At 52.4% G+C, this 24,493-nt stretch overlaps 1 protein-coding gene across 1 annotated transcript; it reads left to right on the top strand.

Moving 5' to 3' along the window:
- Positions 1 to 6,155: 6,155 nt before the first annotated feature.
- LOC308488361 (keratin, type I cuticular Ha6-like) lies at positions 6,156 to 22,704 on the top strand (the record flags this gene model as incomplete). Its single annotated transcript, XM_081028026.1, has 14 exons — positions 6,156 to 6,638; positions 7,695 to 7,777; positions 7,974 to 8,130; positions 8,317 to 8,478; positions 8,567 to 8,692; positions 8,785 to 9,005; positions 17,169 to 17,279; positions 19,137 to 19,599; positions 20,321 to 20,403; positions 20,665 to 20,821; positions 21,385 to 21,546; positions 21,653 to 21,778; positions 21,923 to 22,143; positions 22,527 to 22,704. The coding sequence occupies exons 1-14, from the start codon at positions 6,171 to 6,173 to the stop codon at positions 22,702 to 22,704; spliced, it is 2,718 nt and encodes a 905-aa protein (XP_080884152.1). The 5' UTR covers positions 6,156 to 6,170.
- Between the last annotated feature and the right edge of the window lie 1,789 nt (positions 22,705 to 24,493).

Below are 24,493 nucleotides of genomic sequence, written 5' to 3'. Positions count from 1 at the left end.
CTTAGATTGACAGGAGAGGAAGAACTGGTTTCTTAGTCCTGCTGGGAAGAGCAGGTAGGGGGTACCTCTGTTATCCTGAGAATCAGATCATTTGGGAGCACAGCCAAGCCCTCTGGGTCTCTGGGTAGAACTCCTTGCCCAGCAACCCTGGTTGGAGAGAAGGTGGTAACTGTGCTTTCTGGGGGAGATTTAATCTAGAGTGTGTCTCTTGAGTACACACTTTGAGGCCAGGCTTCCCTGGGGCTGGAGGAAGGAAACAGAATTTATTGTCTACACTGTGCCAGGCCCTGGGCAGGACATTCAATGGATGGCATCTCATTTACTCTCACAACATTTTTGTGCAGGCGGAGTCAGCCTTTAGCATCAGTTTTCAGAAGAAATTGAGGCACAGGGAAGTTCAGTAACTTGAATAAAGTTACAAATTGGGAAATAGTAAAACTATTGGGACTGATCTTTCTGATTCTAGACCCTTGCTTTTTCCTTGATGTCATGAAGATGACGGAAGATGGCCACACCTTTCTTACGAGGGTGTACTAACCTGAAACTTACTTCTTAATCTCTGTGGGTAGCCTATTCAAGTGTCATATAGCCATTATGGTCAGAAAGATTGTCCCCTCATCGAATCTGGGTCTCTCATGCTATGGTTTAAGCTCATGCATGTCCCTAGCACACTGGGAACAGCCAGGCTGCTCCTGAGACTCTCAGACCCAAGGGCCTGGCTGCGGCCCCTGACTCACAGACCTCTGGGCCTCTGTCGTGAGAAAGCTCAGGCCCACTAAACAGCTAGCAAGAGTTTTCTCAGCCTTCTGTTTGCAAGAATAACCACCTCTGCAAAGGTGCAAACAGGCAAGTGGGACTCGGCCCTTATCCAGCTGGTCTTCTCTCAGGGCCAGACCCTGAGCTGGGGGAGAGGGAAGCTGTTTCTCCCTGGAGCACCCGTTCCTGCTCTCCTGGGATTCCAGGAGGGCTGTCATTGAAGTCCTTGAACTTGCCAAGTCCTGTCCCCTGCCTGACCCCGGAGTAAGACGTCCGCTCCCAGGGGTAGTTCATGGCCGGTTGAGCCCTTAAATAGTTTGTGGCAGAGACGGCCCCGCCTTCTGCCTGCCCTAGGGCTGAGGTCGGGCTTGGATTCCAGCCAATCTGGGAAATAAGCAGCCAACTTCCCTTTTTCCTCACAGAGAGAGGGAGGCTTTGAGACTAGGGATTAGGGGCTTGGGCGTGTCCTCTGTTCCGGCTGAGCTGCTAAGAGCAGGCATGGAGCATGGCCACCACTGCCTCCCTGAGGACTTTGGCTGGTCCCTGTCCCTCCCGAGTCTCAGCTTCCCCATTTTAAAATTGAGGGGTCTGGCTGGACACTATGATCTCGAAGGTCTCTGTGAGTTGATCTGTATCCTGGGACCTCAGAGGGGAATCTGTACCATGAGATCTGTGACAGCAGGGCCATGAGCCCTCTGCACTGTTGTGCCCTCAGAGGGGGTGCCAAATAAATACTTGTTGAACTAATTCATGCACTTGCTTTTCCTTTGCTTTTTCCCACCTTAGACATGGCTCCGGTAGTTCACTGTATCTTGGGCATGTGCCCATCTCGTGGTCACCTGTCCCTTCATAGGCAGTTAGTGGCTCGGGGAGAGATGAGAAGCTGGCAGCTTTTCCCATGAGATTTGGAGCTGGAGCGACTCCACTGGGTGCCACTCCTGTTTGCCATTCCTTCTCATCCAAAGCCTGAGACAGCTTCTCAGGCATTTATGGAGAGCTTCCTTTTTCCAAGAGCAATATGTGGAGGTTTATTAGACAAAGACCTTGTCCTCAGGGAATGTAAGACTGAGTGGGGAAATAGGGTAGGGATGCCACCAACTGTCACTTGTCTGGTTGCTGTGGGTGCCGTGCTGGTTGCAGGGACCAGAGAGGGAGGCAAAGAAATGTGTTGACACAGGATGGAGGCCCCAAAGAATTCTCAGACCGGTCGTCCAACAACTATGAGCTGGCGTTTCCTTATTTATAAAAAGGAGGTAATAGCAGCCTTCTGCCTGATGAGCTTCCTACGTCAGGTGTTTCTCAAATACTAACTCAGCTAATGCCTGTTTTTTAGGCATTTGCAATGCCACCGAGGCACTGAAAGGTTGAGTAACTTTTCCAAGGTCAAGTAGCTAGTCGATGGCAGATGGAGGGTTGAAACTCAGGCCCACCTAATTCGAAGCCATTGCCGACCTCGCTGGGTTTCTGGGAAGCCCTGGGGATGTAAAAAGGATATTAGAAAGCTAGGGACTGTTGAAACATCGGGGTCTGACGCATTGAGGCTAGTCTGGAGAAGGTTCCTGGGTACTCTGTGCTAAGCAGGCATTTCTGAAGGCAGGGAGCTGCCCAGAGGGCCTGAGTCTGTCTTTTAGGAGAGGCCCCCCCACGCCTGGGGTGGAGCCTTGAGACGTTTTGGGAGGTGGGTCAGCTGTCCTGGGCTCCAGGCCCCTTGTTGTCCAGGGAGAGATTAAAGGAGGGAGAAACCTGACCTAAAGTGTAAGCAAGGAACCCTGGATTAGGAGGTTGGGGACAGGATATAAAACTCCACTCTGCAGATGAACTATCTGGTGACTATGGACAGACTTTTGAGAACCAGACACTCAGAAAGGAAATTGCTGAAGCCAACTTCGAAGTCATTTCAATGTAATGAGTTGGTGGTAGAGCTGGAAATCCCAGCATTTCTCTTTATTTCCCACTGCTGTGGCCTTGGCGTTCTGGGCCTCAGCTTTCCCACATGTGAAATGAATGGGTTGGATGGGAAAGTTCCTTAGACAATTCTGGCTCTGAAATTCTGTGTTGAGTGAGTACCCTCGCAAGTCCTGAGCTTTGGCGCTCATCGCAGGAACAGACAGCAGACAGGCTGACCCATCCGGCCCTCAGCTGCACAGGCCTAGCCACTGTGGCTAGCCAGGCCTGGAATGAAGGGGGCTCTGAGAACGGAGAGGGCTTGGCTAGGATGACACTAATACTGGCCTGAAAGGGATTTACTAGGCAGGGGTTAAGGGCTCAGACCCTGAAACCAGAGGTTTAAATCTTGGCTCTAACACAGTCGAGTTTAGGCAATGTGTTTAACCTCTCTGGGCCCGTTTCCTTCATCTGAAAAAGGATACGATGAAAATAGTAGAGTTGTTTTGAGGACCAAATGAGATCATGCACATAGAGTGTTTAATATAGTGTTCAAGAAATGATAGCTAGTGCTATTTTGCTATCTTTTCACACAGGTAGAATGGAACACCCATACATCATACACTGAGTTCACAGCAAGACTCCAAGACAACATCAAATGGGGTAGAGAGAGCCAGAGGCCAGGTTTAAATCGACTTCTCGGTGCCCTTGGCCAAATGACTAGTTCTCCCTGGACCTCAGCTGCCGCATCTATAAAATGGGTCAACAAAACCCTCTCCCATTGCTTTGTGGACTCAATGACCATGTGTTAAGCAAAGCATGGTTGCAGGGGGTGCTCATGAATGCAACTTTCCTTCTCTTTTCCTGAAAACATTATAGGGGAGGGCACTAAATTTGGTCTGATTTTGTCAGAAAGGAAAGAAGAAAGCCCCAGACAAGGGAGCATTGCTTTAGCCCAGCACTCTGTCCTGCTCCATGAGAACTGGAACTGGGAGAGGGGAAACTGGGTCCCAAGGATGGGCCTCTGCTCAACCTCCTCCAGAAGGGCCCGTCATGTGTCCCTCAGCCCCGTGGGCCCTGGGGTTCATCATGGGTCAGAGGAAGGCATTCCTGTGTCCATCCAGGCAGCATAAGTCCCTGCTGGGGAGGGGAAGGGAGGGGAGGGGAAGGGAGGGGAGGGACCGAGCCCTGACCCTGCGAGGGGAAGCATGCCATGCCACCCCATGTTTGTACTGTTGGGGTTTTGAAGGATCTGTGGTATTGTTCCTTTGAGAGGCGTTGGCTAGAACCTGCTCAGCAGCCCCGGGAGGATTGTCACTCTAGGCCTGCAGGTTCCATTAATCACCTTCTTGTCAGTTTTGATCCTCTACTGAAAGAGAGAGAGCTCCTTCTTTGGGCTGAATCACACCTTTTCAGAGAGAGAGCTGAGCCATCAGTTTGGGGCATAAGGGCCGGGTCAGGTCAGGGGTCAGCCCAAATCCCTGGGCTCATGTAGGTCCTTGAGCACCCCACACACCCTGAGTCTCTCCCTGGTGCTGATACCCACTGGGTAAAACACAGGCCCTCTTCTCTACCTGCAGAAAACAAAGGGCAAGAAAGCCCTGACTCAGAGCCCTCTTTCCTGGTCTTGCTGAGTCAGCCAAGGGGTTTCCAGGACAACCTCAAGCCTGTGCCACTCACCCTAGGCCCTGGCCTTGTCCCAAAAGACCTTCTGGCTGCTGTGGGCCAGATGCCTGCTCCCGAGAGGCCATTCACAGGAGCCCTGGCCCCCTGATGAATTGGGCTGGGAGCCCGAGACGAAGGTCCTTCAATCTCAGCCCCGGAAACTTCTCCTTCTACCCTGGACTCTGAGAGGCCACCTCAAGGCCACTTTCTTGCAGAGTGGCAAGAGCCCCTCTGGCAGGGTTACTAAACAGTGGCTCAATGTCAGCGACGTCCCAGGTTTCTGGGCAAAGACCCTGGCTCCAGGCCCTGGGTCACATCCTCCTAAGTGGCCTCTTGGTCAAACACTCACAAGCTGACACAGGTGTCATGTGGTTGGGGGAGCTAGAAAGCTATGGTAAGACCTTCTTTCCTGGCTTGGCTGTGCCTCTAAGACAGCTGGTATAATGGAGTGATCAAACTCATAGACCTGGCGGACCTAGGCTTTCTCAACCTTGACAATATTGACCTTTCAAGCCAGAGGAGTCTTTATTGTGGGGCTTTCCCGTGCGTGGTAAGATGTTTAGCAGCATCCCTAGTTTCTATCCTCCAGATTCCATGTGTAGCCCCCTGTTGTGACCACCAAAATATCTCCAGACATTGTCAAATGTCACCCAGGGAGCAAAACGGCCCTGGGCTGAGAACCTCTGACTTGATCTATGGTGACAGACGTTGGAATGTGGTTGTCTTCTGGGTGTGGGGTGTGGGTAATTGATGGGGGAAAGGCACAAGGAGCACCCCTGCTGGAAATGTTCTGGGAGGTGGTCACACGGACGAACACATGCTGAAAACTTCAAACATAGGTAAAAGTGCCTGAAGCCGGTCACGGGATCTGTGCATTTTATTATACGCAAAATATTCCTAAAAAAATGAGCCTTAGTGTCAGACAGAACCAGACTCCTGGCTCTGGCCCTAAGGCTCAGTTTTCTCATGTGTAAAATTGGGCTAAGAGTGGATACACCTCACTGGGCTGCTGCAAAGATTAAATGAGACAGTGAATATAAAATTCGCAGCCCAGTGCCTGCATGGAGTGAAGGATCTGGGAGTATTAGCTAGTATAATATGTATAATTAGCTATTATAATGAGCTATTATAATAGTATTATTAGCTCTTTCTGTGCCTCAGTTTTCCCAACCACGTTGGATGGTCCCTAAGATCCCTTGTCACTGTGACTTTATCTGCTGGTCTTGGAGCCATTTTTTTCTTTCTCAGCTTAAACACTTTCAAGGTAGTTGATTTTACAGGACTGAGCAAAGTTTGCCATCAGAATTGCCGGGAGCACTGGAGTAGATGAAACACTAAGGAGGATGCAGAACATTCCAGTTAGAAGTTTTAGAAATAGAAAGAAGGGAGACCAAGGGTTGCAGTGACCTTGCAAAATACCGGGCCACTTTGCAGCCACCGTTCCCTTTACAGAGGCTCCCCGAGAAGCCTTTGCAGCTCAGTCCTCATTCTACTATTGGGTGGGGCTGAGAGCCTGTGGGAGTGAGTTCCTTAAGTGGAGAGGTGAAACAGAATTCAGTTGTCAAAAGGTAGTCTCAAGAAGAACAGTGTTCCCTCTGAATCATCCCTTTTGTTAAGGATTAAAAACTAAAGCTGCCCCCACCAATGGCACAACCCACCCTGGAGAGCAGAGGTAACTGGGTTTGTGGGAAACACACATGCAGCTGGCACCAGTCAGAGGGTGGGGAAGGGAGGAGAGAAGATGGGGCGATTGTCCAACCCCTGTGGAGGGTGTATAAAAGGCATCCACTGAAGGAAGAGCCACAGTTCTCGGCCCAGGCCAAGCAAAGCTCCTGTTCACACCTGCTCGCCATCTTGCTCTCACCATGAGTACTCGTTTGCAGAGTTCCTCTGCTAGCTATGGAGGTGGCTTTGGGGGTGGCTCTTGTCAGCTGGGAGGAGGCCGCAATTTCTCTACCTGTTCAAGCCGGTTTGTCTCTGGTGGATCAGCTGGGGGCTATGGGGGCGGCATGAGCTGCGGCTTTGGTGGAGGGGCTGGTAGTGGTTTTGGGGGTGGCTTCGGTGGTGGCTTTGGAGGTGGCTTTGGTGGGGGTTTCGGCGGTGGCTTTGGTGACTGCAGTGGCGAGGGCGGCCTCCTCTCCGGCAACGAGAAGATCACCATGCAGAACCTCAACGACCGCCTGGCCTCCTACCTGGAGAAGGTGCGCGCCCTGGAGGAGGCTAATACTGAGCTGGAGGTGAAGATCCGTGACTGGCACCTGAAGCAGAGCCCGGCCAGCCCGGAGCGCGACTACAGCCACTACTACAAGACCATCGAGGAGCTGCGGGACAAGGTGAGCCCCTGGATGTTCCGGAGGGTGCCTCTGTGAGCGCAGAGACTAGAAGGACAGGAAACGCGGCACCCAGGGGACCAGAAGATGCAGTGTGCAAGGGGGAGCGGGAGAAATGCCAGTCTTTTGCTATCAAGTGTCTGCTCCTGATGGACCTTCCCATAACTCTCCAAACTCGTTTGCCATAACTCTCCAAACGCAGTTTTCTCTCATTCATCATTTTTATTGTAGTTATTACTCATGTCAACATTTTGACTGTTTTCCAAACAGTTATGTTGTTAGTGACTCAGTTCCTATAGTCCTAACTCACTGAGTTATTTGGAAACCATGACAGTTTTAAAAGCCATGAAGAATGACTAAACTCAACAGAGAACGGGGTACAAGTTCATTCACAGGTCTGGGAATACTAGCTGATTTTCTTAGGGGCCCGTTTAAACTCTTCTCAACTGGCTGCGACCCGGTGCGGGAGATGGAAGGCAGAGGAAGCTTAGGCAGTGCTAAGCCAAGATTCACTCCAAGGCTTGTCATCATGTGGTGATGCCAGCTAGTTGGAACAGAAACCCACCTGCCTGGGCTGAGCCCCAGCTGTGAGAGGTGGATTTTGAGTGCTTTGGAATACAAAAGTTTAGACAAAGAATTCAAAGGGTGGGTATGTTTGTTGGGTTTTTCCTCTGCTCAGCTGGGAGGCCAGCTCCGTTGCACTTATTATGAACTGTGTGCAGCCAGGTCGACTCCGTCCTAAACTTAAGGAGGGGGCTCTCAACACCGTGGCTTAGACAGGGTACTAGTCCGAGGCTGTGGATACATGACCAACCAAAGATGTTCTTGGCTGGGTCGTTTCTGCGAAATGAACATTCTGGTCTTCCCCATCATGACAAGACAGAATGCTAGAGCGTCAGAACAAATTGAAGGGTGTCAGTCTGCCCCTCGCTTTACAGCAAAGGAACTGAGGCCCAGTTCACATGGAAAAGTCTGATGACAACCAATCCTGCGCATGTTTTCTTAGTCCTGCTCCACAAGCTCGTGGAACCTCCAGTGGTTACCTTCTGTATTTTGCAGATCCTGGCGGCCACTATTGACAACAACCGGGTCATCCTGGAGATTGACAATGCCAGGCTGGCTGCGGATGACTTCAGGCTCAAGTGAGTTCATTTCTCATTCACCTTTCCCAGCCGTCTCTTGTTTTAGATAAATGCTCATCTGAAGAGTGAAATTGGAGCTTTCCAGGAGTGAAGGTCTTGCAAAAGGATTAATAGCAGAGCCCAGTGCAGGAGCGGGGGGACTGTCTAATGTCACGTACGTATAGCTTTTTCAATTAAAAAAAAAAACCACCCCTAGGTATGAGAACGAGCTGGCCCTGCGCCAGAGTGTAGAGGCCGACATCAACGGCCTGCGCAGGGTGCTGGACGAGCTGACCCTGGCCAAGACTGACCTGGAGATGCAGATCGAGAGCCTGAAGGAAGAGCTGGCCTACATGAAGAAGAACCACGAGGAGGTGAGAGGGGTCATGGGCCTGCCACAGCTGGTCACCTCCACTGAGAAAGGGGAGCCCTCTGCTGCAGCCAGACTGAGCCCTCTACTGTGGGACCTGGAAGGACTTTCCAGAATATTCCAGTAGCCTGCAGATCCAAGGAGCGGGAAGGTGAGGAGCTTCATTCCTCTTCCTTTCCCATCCCCACAGGAGATGAAGGAGTTCAGCAACCAGGTGGTAGGCCAGGTCAACGTGGAGATGGACGCTACCCCGGGCATTGACCTGACCCGTGTGCTGGCGGAGATGAGGGAGCAGTACGAGGCCATGGCGGAGAAGAACCGCCGCGACGCTGAAGAATGGTTCCATAGCAAGGTGCCGGCCCCCTCACTCTATGGAGCCAGGGGGAGCCAGAGCCTTCCAGCGGGGCTCGTCCGTCACCTTCTTCCTCCTTGCATTTCAGAGTGCAGAGCTGAACAAGGAGGTGACTACCAGCACTGAAATGATTCAGTCCAGCAAGACGGAGATCACGGAGCTCAGGCGTACGCTCCAGGGCCTGGAGATCGAGCTGCAGTCCCAGCTCAGCATGGTACACCTGCTGTCCCCTGCCCAGCGGCCCCGACCTCTAGGCCTCCCTTGGGCCTGGCTCCCCTTGTAACTTCTTCTCTGTTGTCCCTCCAGAAAGCTGGGCTGGAGAGCACAGTGGCGGAGACGGAGTGCCGCTATGCCACTCACCTGGCACAGATCCAGGCTCTCATCAGCAGTATGGAGGCCCAGCTGAGTGACGTGCGTGCTGACACCGAGCGGCAGAACCTGGAGTACCGGCAGCTCATGGACATCAAGTCGCGGCTGGAGCAGGAGATCGCCACCTACCGCAGCCTGCTGGAGGGCCAGGATGCCAAGTAGGTCCTCGTTAGCCTGTCTCTTGGGAAGGTGACTGCAGGACTCTTGGATGTCAGAGGAGGCAGGGTCTTCGGGATCAGGCCCTCATGTCCTAGATGGGAAGGGACCTGTCTGAGTTTAAACAGCCTGGACAAAGATATAAGAATAGAGCTCCCCTATCCTCTTGAATCGAACCGTGGGGGCATTCCCTCAGCAGGCTTCAGGGTCAATACCTTTAAACGTTCTAATTTGGGCCTCCGAATTAGACCAGCAGGAATAGGGACCATGGAGAGAATATCTCCTATTGGAAAAATATTAGCTTGGATTCAGGTCAGCCCCCAAACTATTAAATGGCGATGTCACTGCCTTCAGACGATTTGCAGGGACCAGGCCATCCTGGTCCACTCCATCCAGAGAAGGAGTGGGGCTTGAGGGCTCAGTGAACCCTCAGGACAAAGCTTTCAGCAAATGCTCTGCGTCTTGGGGCCAGTAACATCTCCTCCTGAGGCCTCAGACAGACAGGCCTTGCAGGCCCCTGCGGCTGCTGCCCCCTGTGCTGGGGGCAAAGCAGGGTAACATATCCCAGGGATTGTCTGAGTTGTCCCACCTGAAGACAGGAAGCGTCTGTCTTCAGTTAACTTCTGCTCATGGATTCCTCTCTTCTCTCTCTCAGGATGCCTGGCTTCACCTCCACAGGAGGTAAGGAAATACTGGATGGGAGAGGCCCCATGGGAGAGGCCCCCCTTCATGCCCTGGGGTGTGGGGGTGTGGGGAACGAGGCAGTGCTGGGCTTCCCCGTGGAGGGAGCGAGGGAGCTGTGGTGGAAGCGGTCATTTGCTCATTTGTTTTCCTTTCAAAGATAGCTCTGTCCTTATAGAGCGACTGGGTTTTCTTGGAGGGAGCCAGCTTTGGGGACAATAACACAGTTCGTATCAACTAACCTCCCACCTGACCAATGAGGGCATTTAGGGCCCTCGTGGGGGCCCTGATGTGGCCTGAGGTGCGCCTTCTCCAGCCTGAGTGTCTCTTGCCTCCTTGTGTCTTAGGGACCATCAGCGTTAGCAGCACTACTACGGCTGGCTCCAATTCCGGCCGCCGCGTTTCCGAAACCCGTAGGCCTTAAATCTGCCTGGCATCCCCGCCCTCTGTCTTCAGCACCCAGAGGAAGAGTGAGATGACGGTTCCTGTAGGAGAGAGGGAGAGACTGGGGGACACTCAGTCACTCCGCTCCCAGGCTCCTGGCCCCCACTCTCCGGGGGTGGACGCTCTGTGCTCTTCTCTCTGGGTCGGCTTCCTTTTCTTCCTGACATGGCTAATCTGATTTCTCAGCTCCTCTACTAAAAAGAAAATTCAATAAAGTTTCCTGCCTTTTTGCAAATGTATATTTGATTCTGGCCTGGTTTCTGAGAATGGCACCTGCCAAGACTCCGATTTGGAGCTATGAGGAGTGGGTCACCCTGACAAGCCCGGGTCCGGGAACTCACAGTGAGGAAGGACACAAGCACCTGGGCCAGCCACCAGTTCACAGGTGCAACAGTGACAGACACAGGGGGCACGGGTGATGACGCCCAGCAATCATGGATACCTGTTGTAAGCTGGAGACATGTGGGGGCATGTGAACCCATTCAACACTCTATAGGGTGTCCAGTAAGAAGGCAGAATGGATTCTAGTCTAGTCAGGCGATGGGGAGATGTTGGGAAGAGGTATGGAGGGAGGGCAGCTTTATCAGCCCTGCTGGGTGGATATAGCCCCTTCCAGGGGTAGCCAGGTGCCCATGGCTACTGCAGGCTCACAGCCCTGCTTCCTGGGGCTGCAGCTATGTGGAAGCAGCCCACCCTGTTGGTGTCTGACTAACCTGCATGTCAGTGATTGTTTGTAAATGGGCACATTAACATTGTATGTTAATGCGAGGGATACAAATTAGAGGGGACGATAACAAAGGGAAAAGAAATGAGCCTAGCACTCACTCTGTACGGAGCTCCTTTCATTCTTTATTTCGTCTTTACAACAATTCCGTGAGTTGGCACGGTTGTGCTCATTGTACGCAACTGAAGGCTGAAGCTCACACTGGGTAAATGACTTGCCTGCTGTGAGGGCTGGGGTCTATGTCCCAATGTGTTTTCCAAGACGGTGGCTGGCCCTTTGTCAGAGTTGAGTGTTCAGCTCTGGGAATCTGGGGGAGAAATGAGGCTCTCTCCTGTGCCACCAACGCTTACGGGACAAAGATATCAACCACAGAACCTACTCGTGGTGTCCCAGGGCCTCAGAGTTCCAGAGGGAAGAGCTTCCACATAGCAGGTGCTGCACAAAGGTGGCGAATTGCTGTGCTGCCTGTGTGACTCCTGGCTGCTTCAGTCACCATCCTCTTCACCGGTCAGCAAAAGGCGTCTCCCTCTCCCTAAGGCTCCGCCTGGGTGGAGGGGCCAGTGTACTTCTGCCCTGCTCATGGGGTTGTGTGTCCTGCCTGGGTCCTGCAGGGGGCAGGCTCACTCCAGAAAGCAGTCAGTGTTTGTAAGGCCACCTGTTGATATACAAATTGAAGGGACAGGGCTCTAGACCTGGTCTTACCCTGGTCTGATTCCAACAGGAGGCCTTGTCCAGTCCCCAGTCTGTGTTGGGCAGCTGGGCACTGGGGCCAGCAGGGCATGGCTGAGGACAGAGCTGCAGCCCAGGGACCCCTTGGATGCCTGTTGGCCCCTGTTCGGGATGGCAGCCTTAGAGGTCCACAGAAGACCCAGAGTATGAGATAAGGGTGTTCAGGCCTGGAAAGGGGAATCTCGCTGTTCCTCCCCAAGGGAAGCCTGGGGAAGAGAAGGAAGAGAAGGCACAGGAGGACTGTAGTCAGTGGAGTGTGTTGCCTCACTGCTCCAGCTTTCCCATGTCAGATGCTGGGGTCTTCAGCCCTCCCTTCCGGAGTCAGTGCATCTCAGGGTCTGCTGGGGACTTGCTCCCTGTTGGATGGTGTTCCTGGGGCTTTTGGTGGCTGGAGTGAAGAACTGTATTTGGGTTGTTTCCCTTTCAGCAGCTCCTCTGGGAGCTGCAGAGTTTGGGAGGAATCAGGTGGGTGGGCGGGTGCTGCTGTTGGGTGTGGAGATTTGGGGGAGTTGGCCAAGAGCTGGTATTCACTCTTCTGGCCCATTTTTATAGACAGCCATAATAACTGTGGCTTCTTTCATCCAAGGATCTCAGACCAGGTTGAAAGTAGAATCCACAGAATAAAGCATGGTTAATTACAACTTGGAGCCCATAGTCTGGTTTGCAGACATGTTGTCATGACTGGGAAGATTGTGAGATTCACTGCACACCAGCCCCTGTAAATGCAGATAATGGGACCCAATCAAATAGGGAAATTCGCTTTGTGGTTCAGTTAAGTGGTACTTGAATCAAGGGGATGCAGGAGACTGAGATACCAGCTTCTTTCTCCAAGTGGGTCTGGCTGTATGTCTCCCATAAACCACAGGTTCTCTAAGCATATTAGGGAGAGCAGTGACAGCTCTGGAATTCTCTATAAAAGCTGGGTGGGAGAATTAGGGACTGAATGGATATGAGCAGGAGGCTCTGGACTCTTCCAGATGGGAGCTGTCAGCCAGCACAACTGTGAAGGCAGAGTTGTCCCATAGGTGAGATGGCAGAGCTTGGTGTCATTCAATCACAGAGGTATGGCTTCAGATTGGGATCTGGGTGGCTCTCTGGGCCTCCTGCATGGTAAGAGCAATTTGGAGCAGAATCCTGAAGCAGTTTGGAGTAGAATCCAAAACCATACCCTGAGGGAGAGAAAATACTTTTCTATTTTGGGGGAGATGAGAGCTCCAGCGCAATTCTGGGCCTGGTAAAGGGAGAGTGTTGAGGCCTCATCAGGGCAAGGTCAAGGCCCAGTGGGGAGTCAGGCCCATGCATGGGGCTGCATGTTGGGAAGCTGGGTGCCAGGGCGCTTTGCGGACACCTAGAGCCTCTGGAGGAGCCACTGCTCAGGGCCCTGTAGGGGGGCAGCCAGGGAATGGGGAAATGCCTCTTTGGTCACTTAGTGTGTGTCCAGACTGTCCTGAGCCTGGTGAGGCCTGGTGTCAGCAGGGGTTAGGTGGAGGTTTGGGGCACAGGCTGGGGGAGTAAGAAATGGAGCAGAGAGGGACTTGCCAAATCTTGCCTAGGAAGGTTGAGTCACGCTGCTCAAGGCAGCTGCCATTAGGGTGGAATGTCCCTGCGGTGGCCAGGGTGACAGAGAGGGCAACTCAGCACGTACTTCTGAGTCCTGCTCACTGGGCCTGTGAGGGCAAAACTGGCAGCCACTGACAACGGGGCAGAAAGGACAGAAAGACATGATTTTCCAAGGGAAGCTGGATATACCTGTCCCTGAGACCAGCCAGTCATGGGGACAGGCCACAGAGGGAGGAGGCAAGGAACAGTTGTGTCTCGTTTGGCCAAGGCTCTCAGCCAGTGATACTTTCTTACCGAGGATTGCCTGATAAAATGCAGGACACCCAGTTAAATTGGAATTGCAGATAGACAAGGAATACGTTTTCAGTATACGTATGTCCCAGACATTGCCTGTATTTTGATTTGCTAAATCTGGCAACTCTAGCCACTTGGTCTGCGAACAGCCCTTAGTCTTCCACCATGACAACTGAATAAGTGAGATCTTCCTCCATTTCACTGGACAAATTAAACTGGTGGCTAGAAATGTCTTCATTGAAAATTCTTTTTCCTTCCATATTGCTGCCTTCAACTTGGTGTACCTGTTACTGCACGTCTGTACTAGAACCTAACATCAAACTGGCAGCAGTTTTGGTACAAGCTTTTGATGTGTTTATTTGTGGTTGCTTCGCCAGGAGGAGCCAGGAATTCCAGGTGCTTTGTCGCTTGAACAAATTTTTGTTACGAGGAGAAAGCAGTTGTGTGGGGGGAATGACATCAGTGTGGGTCTCACTGTTTCTGGGTGGGTGCTGGGTTGGATTTAAACAGTTAAGACAGGGGATTAGCTTGTCTTAGCTACCTGATATGGTGGGAAATTCTGCAGGACCTGTGAGTATGAATGTTAAAGGGGGAACAGGCAGCAGGAGACAACTAGCAAGATGAAGGGCAAGACAGCAGGACTCTAAGAGAGGCAGCCATGGGCTTCTTGAATGGTCTTATTCTCTTGGTGCCCAGTTGTAGGTGACCTGGCTGCCTCATGGTCCACTGGCTGCTTCCTCCGATGCCTTTGGAACACTGTGGTGTGGTGGTGGCTGGCACACTCTGACCACAGCCCAGAGGAGCAGGGAAAGAGGGACCCTGCTTGGAGAATCCATTTCCTCATGGGCTGGTGCCTTCTGCACTGAAGGGACTTCTCAGAGCTGGGCAGAAGGAGACTCAGGCTTGATTTCTTGGATCTTTGCCCACGGAGAACCTTGGCTTTCAGATGGAAGCTCATTGGAGGGTGGAGACTTCTTTTTAGCAAAGAAGGAGCCACAAACTCAATGGTTGACTTTGAACTTGGTGAACTTCCACGATGGGCTTGGGAAAAGTGTTTTCTGTTCCTGCAGCAGCATCTCCCTTTCTCCCTTTGCCTTTGAAGCTGGGGCCATGGTAGGCAGAGAGCATCCTGCCAGCTGTGTAGCCCTAAAACCAGCACCTGTGCCAAAATTGGGGGAAGGGAGCTTTTGGAAGATTCTAGAATAAAGGCAGAGGCCAGACAGAGAGTCCTGGCTGATGGGGTCCCTACAGCTCTAGACACAGTCCCAGCCACCACCTCTTGGAGCAGCTGTATTTCCTTGAACGGCTTGGTCAGGCCTCTGAGTTAGTATCTCATGAAAATAGGTTGAGTCGTTTGTGTGCTGGAAATAGAATGGGGCTTAAACTACATGGGCTTTAAGAACAGTTTTGATTTCATAAATCTGTGAAATGAAATTCCTGTTTATCAAATATTGTTCAATGCAGTTCCTACAATCCTGTGAATGTGGTTTTATGATCTCCTTTCACCTCTTGGGAAAACTGAGGCTCACAGGGATGGAGTAGCTTGAACAGAGGTCTGGCTAAGTCCAGGCCCAAGACCCCTGTGGTCTGAGCTCCTTCTGCAAAGCAAAGTTGTTGGCTTAGATGGCCAGAGATTTTATTTCAACTTGGACATGCTGGGATGCCTGTTCAATGTCCTGGTAACACTGCACCTCCTATGCGGCCTTCTGGGGAACAGCCTTGGTAGGTGGGTTCATGTTTCCTTTGTAGGAAAAAGTCCAGGCCATCGCTTTCCCCTGGTATGTAGGCCTGGAGGCCAAGGGAGACCTCAGGCCCATGGGGGTTTGCAAAGAAAAGAAAACCCCTCATGTCATGGGCTGAAACATGCATAATTCCTCTTTATTCTGGGGGTCAGTGCAGAGAAGGGACAGCGGCTGTGGGGGCTGGTCAGTGAGTCACAGACACGTCCAGATGACTCCTGGCCATCTCCATGGGAAGTGCTTGGGCCTCAAATCCTATAATGTCTGACCTGGTAGGAGCTCAAACTCATCTTGTCTAGGCTCTTTCTGTTCAGAATGGGGCTCTGGGGCCCAGAGTGGATGGGGCTCACACAGGGAATTTGGGGCAGAGCTTGGCTTGGAGTTCAGGCCCCCTGATCCTTAGCCCAGTGTATTTTTGATTAATGTTAGAAAAAAATGGGATGATATTTTGAAATAAAACCTGATGAATGGGCAGCCCTGATTTACTTAACACTGAATAGGTGGATTTTCTCTATGGCTAGGTCACCATGGGTGGGAAGATGGGTGGTTGTCTGGAGCTGCCCCAGAAGACGAGCATCTCTGTGGGTCTCTTCTCTTCTCTATTCAGGCAGAGCATCTCTTCCCTTTGGGCCGCACACCATCCAATGATGGTCCAGGCTTCTGGGTAGAAGAGAACAGAGGAATTCCTCCCATGAGGCCCCCTCCACACTTGCCTCCAAGAGGTAGCCTTGAAGTCTACAACATGGAGAAAGGCAGGGGACTGAGGGTGGCTGACAGGCTTGTGACCTGTTCCAGGAGAGGCTGAGGTGACTCCTCAGCCCTGAAGGCACCTGCCTGGACTCTGGCCCATGGTGACCCTCCTGAGGCACAGGCTGAGACTAGAAATAGCCAGAGCAGCAGACACCTGCTTACTCAGTTGCCCTGAGACAGCTTAAAATTGGCTTCGGGTATGGATTGCATAGTGGAGGGAGAAAAAAGAAAAAAAGAAAGAAAATGAGAACATGAACCGCAACTAGAGTCTCCAGAGAAGAGCTGTGCCAGGGGCTCAGTAATGGCTGCCTACAGGGCAAGGACCCTGTGTCACAAATAGGTAAATTGAGGCATGTGTATATTACGGACTTGCCTGAGTGGGCCCCCCAGTGACTGCCAGCCAGACTCTGCACTAGCTGTCTTAGAAAACAAAGGGGGTGTGTGGGGACAAAGCCCCCCAAAAAGTTTCCAGGCTCTCGGCCTCACATAGAAAGGTGCTGGCTCGGGTAGTAAATGGCCATCAACTGTGATCAGATGGCCAGCAGCTGTGGCTAGTTTGCCGTCAGCTATAACCCATAAGCCATTGGCCACTAATATAACTGCCGTGGCTACGCTAGCAAAAAAAGAAATGGACGCTAGCAAGAAGATGGTGGCTGGCAAGCGCGGACTGCTGTTAGGCAGATTATGTGGATCCTGCTTCCTGTGTCTCCGGCCCAGCCGCCAGCGAGAATATATTGGTTTGACTTCCCTACATATGGCTCCGTGGGTGTTCCTTTTTGGCCTCACCATGTCCTGCGTTCTTAAATGGGGAGCGGGAGCAGAGACCCCGCAGGCCGCCCCACCGGACACCCCGCACGACAAGGTGCTTATAGGAGATCTGGTCAGAGCCACAGCCCCTGTCCTGATCGTCCAGTGGGTCTCACCTGGGGACGGTTTTGTTCCCCAGGAGATATTTGGCAAGGTTTGACAACATTTTTGGTTGTTACAGCTTGAGGAGGGGACAGTTATTGGCACCTGGTGGTAGAAGCCAGGGTGCAGCTAACATTTTACAATGCCCAGGAAACTCCGACAATCAAGAATTTTGTAGTCTGCTATGTCAGCAGTGCTGAGGTTGAGAAAGGCTGCGACGGCCCCATCCTAAGCTTTGTCAGGAGAGCAGGGAAGGTGGGCCGCTGTAAGGAACCCCTGCTGAGGCAGCTGGGGGGGGGGCTCTGGAGACCTGCTGCCCACATTCTCCCTCCCAGGCGGGGCTACACGGCCATGCGCCAGGGAACCCACCAGGCTGCTCTCAGGCATCCTGTCGAGGTGTCCACTGTACTGGGCGAGGTGTTGTGTTCCACAGCCAACCCTCCTGAGTAATTTCAGACAGAAGCTTATAAAGTATTTTAAGAGGTTGGTAAATTACAACTCCAGAAGCACATAAATGCTTCCATAAATGCCGGCTTTGCAAACCAAGCCTGTGTGGCAGAAGAGCGAGCAGGTTGCCCACGCCTTGGGAAAGCCCACGTAGTGAGGCAGAAGACCTCATTTACCTTTATTCCTTAATTTTCAGAGTCTCCTCCTGGCTTGCTGAACTATCTAGCCGTGCTCTTCATTTGTTCTTTTGATTCCTTCCTTGTAAAGAGTCTGCACTGACCATCTCTGTACCCGGTTCAGGTACCGGGGTGGGGTGGGGGTCAGAGCGAACTGTCCTGGGGTCCTGAGTCTACCCCCTTAAATTCAAAGAACTGGGGGCCACAAAGTGCACTGCCCACCAAAGCAGCCCCATTTGTGGGCTCACCCCATGATCCTTTGCTGGCCGCAGCCATAAACCACCATCAAAGACTGTCCTCTTAGCCTAACCAAAATCCCTACAGCACCGATGGTTTTCAAGACATTTTTACTTTTGACTTTAGATCCCCCTCATATCTGTGTGAAGCAGGCAGGGCAGGCTGGTGATCTCTGCTGTCCTGATGAGGATACTGAGGACGCCAGAGAGGGGGTGATGAGCTTAGCATCACAGGGCAGGTCCGTGGCAGAGCCAGGTTTCCTTTTGGTTTTAAAGAATGAGTAGCCAGATGTGTATTTATTTTTGTGTTGGATTGATTGATGAAATTCCTGGGAAAGCATAGGATTATGAAAGAAAAAAAAATTTAAAGGCAAGCATAACATGATTTTTAGAAAGATAATGCTATGATAGATATAAATAGCTATTACTGTACAAAGCAGTAAAGTTATAGTAGATACAACAAGAACTGATCTAGGTTAGAAATAGTGGATATCTGGGTCAGAAATGATGAATGTCTAAAAGTATCCTACCTTGTATAGCTTTCATTTACTCACAGAACCTATTATTTGATGGATTATGATTAAAAAGCTACATTTCCAAAAAAGACTTTAAATTGTAATTATATTCACATAATTGCTATAATTTGGAGCCTTAATTCTGCCAGATTTTCATTAGCTGGCAGAGCAAGGATTCACATTTAGGTCTCCTGTCCCTGAATTCTGGGTGCCTGCACTTGACCTTGGTTGTGTTGGGGAAGCAATGGAACAAGGGCATGGAATTTGGGGGCCGAGAGTCCTGGTTTCAAATTTAAGCTCTTTACTCACTGCCTGTTCACCTTGAACAAGCTTTTTAAAAATCATTTTGAGCCTCAGTTTCCACACTGGTAAAATGGAGATAATATTGGCTACCTCCCAGGACTATTGTGAGACATAAATGAAATAACTGTAGACTGGAAAATAATAGTTACCCCATGAGTTTAGTTCTCTTTGCTCCCTTTTCACCATCCCAGTGGCCCAGGCACAGGGGAGCAGCGATGAGGGGTGGAGGTAGAGGATGGAGGTAGTGACAACTGGACAGCCTTGGCTCCTCAGGGGAAGGCACTCAGACTGGGCAGGAACCAAATGTCATTTGTGAGGCCACTCCCGATTTATGGGATTTGGTACAAAGACTTTGAAGAGGCAATAAAATTCATATTCTGCTAGGAAGTCACAACAGCTGAGAGTCCTGCTTAGCAAACCAAATTCAACTTTTTTTTTTTACAAGACAAGGAATTCTGGATGGGTGCAAATATCACAGTCTAATGAGATTAGCTTTCTGGAATAAGAGTAGGCTTTCCCAAGAGTAACATGCCAACACCCCAGGAAGAGGGTATATAAAAGCCCCAGAGAGGCCTTGAGAGCCCAGAACCCCAGCTCCTTGCTGATCTGTGACCTTCCTCTGCTAGCATCATGACCACCCAGTTCTGCTCCCCAATCTTCTCTTCTGGGTCTGTCAAGGGCCTCTGTGGCACAGCAGGTGGCATCTCTCGGATGTCCTCCATCCGCTCTGTGGGCTCCTGCAGGATCCCTACTCTTTCTGGTGCTATGGGGTCTGCCTCCTCCACCAGGCTGGGCTTCTCAAGCCTTGGGAGCTGCTTGCCTGCCTCCTGTCTGTCCTCTGGCTGCCACCCCTCTGGCTTTGTTGGGAGCGGGGGTTGGTTCTGCGAGAGCTCCTTCAATGGCAGCGAGAAGGAGACCATGCAGTTCCTGAATGACCGCCTGGCCAACTACCTGGAGAAGGTGCGCCAGCTGGAGAGGGAGAATGCAGAGCTGGAGTGCCGCATCCGGGAGTGGTATGAGTCTCAGAGCCCGTACATCTGCCCAGATTACCAGTCCTACTTCAAGACCATTGAGGATCTTCAGCAGAAGGTAACGGGGATGTGGCCCCTGTCCTGCTGGGCAGAGCTGGCCTCTCTCCAGCTGGACAGCCCAGCCCCTGGAGGGGGGGCGGTCTGTCTCATACCAAGGAACTACAGATGGGACTAGCTCTGAGGGATTCTCCTGTCAAGGCACGCTTTCCTTTCTAGGGTCTTGGTTTCTTGGTGGACCCAGACCCCTCTGCCGCTTGTAACCTGTTGCCGGCCATTCCTGCCCTTCCTCGCTGTTGCTGCTATAGGAAGGGCAGTAACATGAGCCAAGTCACTACTGACACAGGCACCGTGCCTGACATGTTCCTCTCCATGGCTTACTTATTCCTCATTTTGGAGAGATGGGTATTATTGGACCCATTCAACAGATGTGGAAGTTGAATTTTAGGGAGGTTTTGAAACTTGCCCAAGATCACACAGCCTGTTAGTATTGGAAGCAGAGCCTGACTCCAGGTTGGCCTGGTTCTCTCCACTCACCGTAGTGCATCCTACTGTGTCACTGGGGGCTACAGACGCCAGGACTGATGGCCACTGACATTCTTATGATGTCCCTGCTAGGACTGACGCTCCGTTCATACCTGGGCCCAGGGCTCAGGGCTAGAAATACTGCAGGTGCTGGTGGCACTTTAAAGGCATGGTCTCTGTGAGCTGGCTTACCCCCTCCCACCTGCCCCCACCCTACTGGGCCTTCCCCAGCTCATGGGACGCCCCTTGTTCCCCAGATCCTGCTGACGAAGGCTGAGAATACCAGGCTGGTTCTGCAAATTGACAATGCCAAGTTGGCTGCTGATGACTTCCGGACCAAGTAAGCAGGCCTGATCAGGGGAGGTCTCTGTGCTGCTCCCTTTCCTCTGTCCCTTGCCTTTGGGAGCTGGTTAGGTGGGAGAAAGGCCAGATGGAGCTGTAAGTGGAAATGCAGCATTGGCCCTGGGATCCCTTCTGGGTCAAGGGAAAGGACCACGGTGCTGCTGACCCCAAATCAGCTACTGCAGTGGGACAGCAGAGCAGGGGCCCTCCCTGTGTGTGGCTCCTTTGCCACAGACTTGGCAGGGTTCCTTATGTGCAGGTACGAGACGGAGCTGGGCTTGAGGCAGCTGGTGGAGGCTGACACCAGCAGCCTGCGCAGGATCCTGGATGAGCTGACCCTGTGCAAGGCTGACCTGGAGATGCAGGTGGAGTCCCTGAAGGAGGAGCTGCTCTGCCTCAAGAAGAACCACGAGGAGGTGAGGCTGGTGCTACACGACCTCCTAATATTTCCCATCCAGCGGGGAGCCACTATCAACCCTTGGGTGTAGCAACTGTGACAACCCACTTCTGCAGCAACACCAGCTACCATTTTTGATGGTACACTTACTATGTACCAAGAACTATACAGAACAGTTTGCATTTCCTTTTCATTTCATTTCATCCTCACAATAATCCCAGGAGGGATATACTACTACAAGCTCCATTTTACAGATGAGAAAACTGAGGCACAGAGAGGTTAAGTCTCTCGCCTGAGGTCACACAGATCCTGCACTCCTGCCCGTGACACCAAATCTCCCTTTGGACTGTAGTGCATAATAATTCTTTTTGCTTGGTGCTTGCATCATTTCACTTTACTCTCCCAAATCCCCTGAGGAGGTAAGTATAAGTCCACGAGGAGACAGAAGCTCAGAGAGAGGTTAAGTATCCTGTTTAATGTCACCTAGCTGGCAATTGAGAGAGGAGGTTTGAACCCAGGTCAGTTGAACCCCCTCATCCAGCATCCTTTTCACCACCTTATGCCATTTTGCCTTCTCTGCAGGAAGTCAATGCACTCCGTTGCCAGATCGGGGACCGACTGAATGTGGAAGTAGATGCCGCCCCCCCAGTGGATCTCAACAAGATCCTGGATGATATGAGATGCCAGTATGAGGCCCTGGTGGAGAATAACCGTAGAGATGTGGAGACCTGGTTCAACACCCAGGTGGGGCCGGGGGCAGCCCAGGGCCACCAGTTCCTGGGGGGGGGGTTACCCTTGACAGTAACTTCACTTGGTCTAACCATACTCTGGGCTCGCTCATGTTTCTCAGACTGAGGAGCTGAACCAGCAGGTGGTGTCCAGCTCGGAGCAGCTGCAGTGCTGCCAGACAGAGATCATCGAGCTGAGACGCACGGTCAATGCCCTGGAGATCGAGCTGCAGGCCCAGCACAGCATGGTGAGTGACCCCTGCCTGAGATCCTCTACCCTCAGCATGTGAGTTATCATGGGGTGTGATCACAGGGACACGCAGAATCCCAGGGCTCTGGGTGTCTGGGTGGGATTCCCTTCTGTTGACAGTTCTCCCTCTTTCCTGCTGCAGCGGAACTCCCTAGAGTCCACCCTGGCAGAGACGGAGGCCCGCTACAGCTCCCAGCTGGCCCAGATGCAGTGCATGATCAGCAACGTGGAGTCCCAGCTGGCCGAGATCCGCTGCGACCTGGAGCGGCAGAATCACGAGTACCAGGCCCTCCTGGACGTCAAGGCCCGGCTGGAGTCGGAGATCGCTACCTACCGTCGGCTGCTGGAGGGAGAAGATTGCAGGTGAATGGCTGTGGGCCCAGTGGAGCCAGGGTTGGGGAAAGGGCTCACGTAGACCCACCTCGGTGACTGCATCGGTCCCAGAAGTGGTTATTGCACAGATGAAAGGGGACTTCAAAAGCCTCTTGAAAGAGATTCCTTCCAGCCCCAGGCTTTGGTCATTCAAAGGGGAACAAGCTGGCCCTACACGCAGCACTCCTCCAACCATTATTCTTGGCTGGCAGTTTCTAGCCTTGATCCCTGCAGCCCTGGGGTATTTCAGAGGCATTGTCTGAGGCTGTTGTTGTCACCCACCGATCTTATTTGAGTCCCTAAATCTGTTTAACCTGCATATCAGTGCGATGCCCTGATGCCACACACTCCCTGATGTGATTTCATTTCCTCAGGCTGCCTCCTCACCCTTGTGCCACAGAATGCAAGCCCGCCATGAGAGTTCCTTACGTCTCGAGCATGCCCTGCACGCTGGCTCCCCAGGTCAGCACCCAGGTCCGCACCATCACCGAGGAGATCAGAGATAGGAAAGTCATTTCCTCCAGGGAGCACATGCAGCCTTGCCCGTTGTAACCGGCCACCCCGCCGCCCACTGGGGCCAGCTCTGGCCCACAGGAAGGAGGACACCCCTGTGGCTCCCAGCTCTATATGACCCCCGTTCCCTAGAGGGGCTCCCCGCTCAGCAGGTTTTTCTACCAAAATACTTCTTATATCATGTTCCTGGACTTAACTGCTTTTATGCATGCAAAACTAGGTTTCCCTGGAAATTTACCCCCCAATAAAGCGTGTTCTCTTGGCATAGCAAACTCGACTCTGTCTATTCTCATGCGGTTAGTTAGTGGGGGGTGTTTGATCAGGGGTTGCAATGTGGTTCTGTGTTTTGGCTTCAGCTCTGTCTTCTCTGGCTCTGAGTGGTAGGAAGTGACAGGGTGATGAAAACTATTTAATAACGGGGATACCTCAGGCTCTAGTCCACGAGAACAGACACTGACCCAGTTGGGATGGGTGCTGGTCAGAACCCACAGAATTCTTGGCCCTGCCCACGGGTACCCACCTGGGTTGATCCCAGAAGAGGCACAGTCTCCCAGGCCAGTCCTCCTCATGGCCCTGCCCAGATCTGGTTGTTCTCTCTCTTCCCTTCAGCTTCTCTCTTGTCGAGCTTCCATTAACCTGCTCACCTACCCCCAGGCCTGACACTGGAGACAGTTCAGGAGAATGGGTTCCAGGACCAACCAGCGAGAGGCAAACTCCAGGCCACCAGCCTGGGCTAACTACCCCAGGGAGAGGAATTGGGGTGAGCGGGGAGATGAAGGTGGGAGGTGAATCTGTGTCCCTGAAACTGGATCCAGAGCTGAAGTGAACGGCAGGGACCGTGAAGTGTGTGGAGAGATCAGACACGGAGCAGCGGGGAGAGGACCTTGAGACGTGGCAGACTTCAGAGCGCCCTGGACGCTACCGGCTGAGCTGTGCCTACCTGGGCATTGAACCTGACCGTGCCAGGCCCTGCACCCCTCTGATCAGAGGAGCATGGCCTGTGAGAATTCTGAGGGCCTCACACTTTTGTCTCTTGCCTCGTTCTTCAGTTGAGAACACAGGCCCAGAGAGGGCAGTGACTTGCCCCAGGCCACACAGTGGTGAGTGTTAGAGATAAGGCTGTTGCTCAGCTATTTGAACTCTGATTCTGGTGCTTCTCCCAGCGCACAGGTTCTCACCTCTCTCTCTGTGTGTCTGTGTCTGTGTGTGTCTTTTCTTTTCTGCCTCTGGGCTCTTACTTGAGCCTGAGACCTCCATGGGAAAGACCTGGCCCTGCTTTATGTCACCAGGAATTTGGTGCTTAACCAGAGGTGTAGCCAACACCTCTCAGGCCTTAGGGGAAGACGTGCCTGGGCAGACTTGGGGCATCCTGAGCTGAGCCTGGCTCTGCACTTGGTGGTGGGCACCCAGTCACATCATGGGACCTCTCTGGTCTCGGCTGGTTCATCTGTGAAATGGGGCTGCAGGAGGCTCAATGGGACAATGTGTGTACGGTACTCAGGAGGTGGCAGGTACAAGTGTCGTTGTTAAATGAAGAGTCCCTGGGCTGAGAGTGGGGAATGGGAACCCCCGCGGGTGGGCCCATGTAAAGAAGCTCTTTGCTTCTTTACATGGACACTGGTGGGGCCCATGCTTTTGGCCAGCAACACCCTTGGACCTGGACAGTGAGCCTGAAGGCCTTGGCATCGGAGGACCTGCTTGGCTTTTGGGCAAGAGGCCAGGCAGGAGGGCACTTTCACATGGTCTCACCCTCACCCTGCCCTGCTGCTCTCTGTGCTCTGCTCTCCTGCTCTGGGGCTTGCAGTCTGCAATTCCTGGCTCATGTCTG

This window comes from Rhinolophus hipposideros, assembly GCF_964194185.1.
Source record: "Rhinolophus hipposideros genome assembly, chromosome: 20".
Classification (NCBI taxonomy): domain Eukaryota; kingdom Metazoa; phylum Chordata; class Mammalia; order Chiroptera; family Rhinolophidae; genus Rhinolophus; species Rhinolophus hipposideros.
This window is presented reverse-complemented; position numbering and strand designations above follow the sequence as displayed.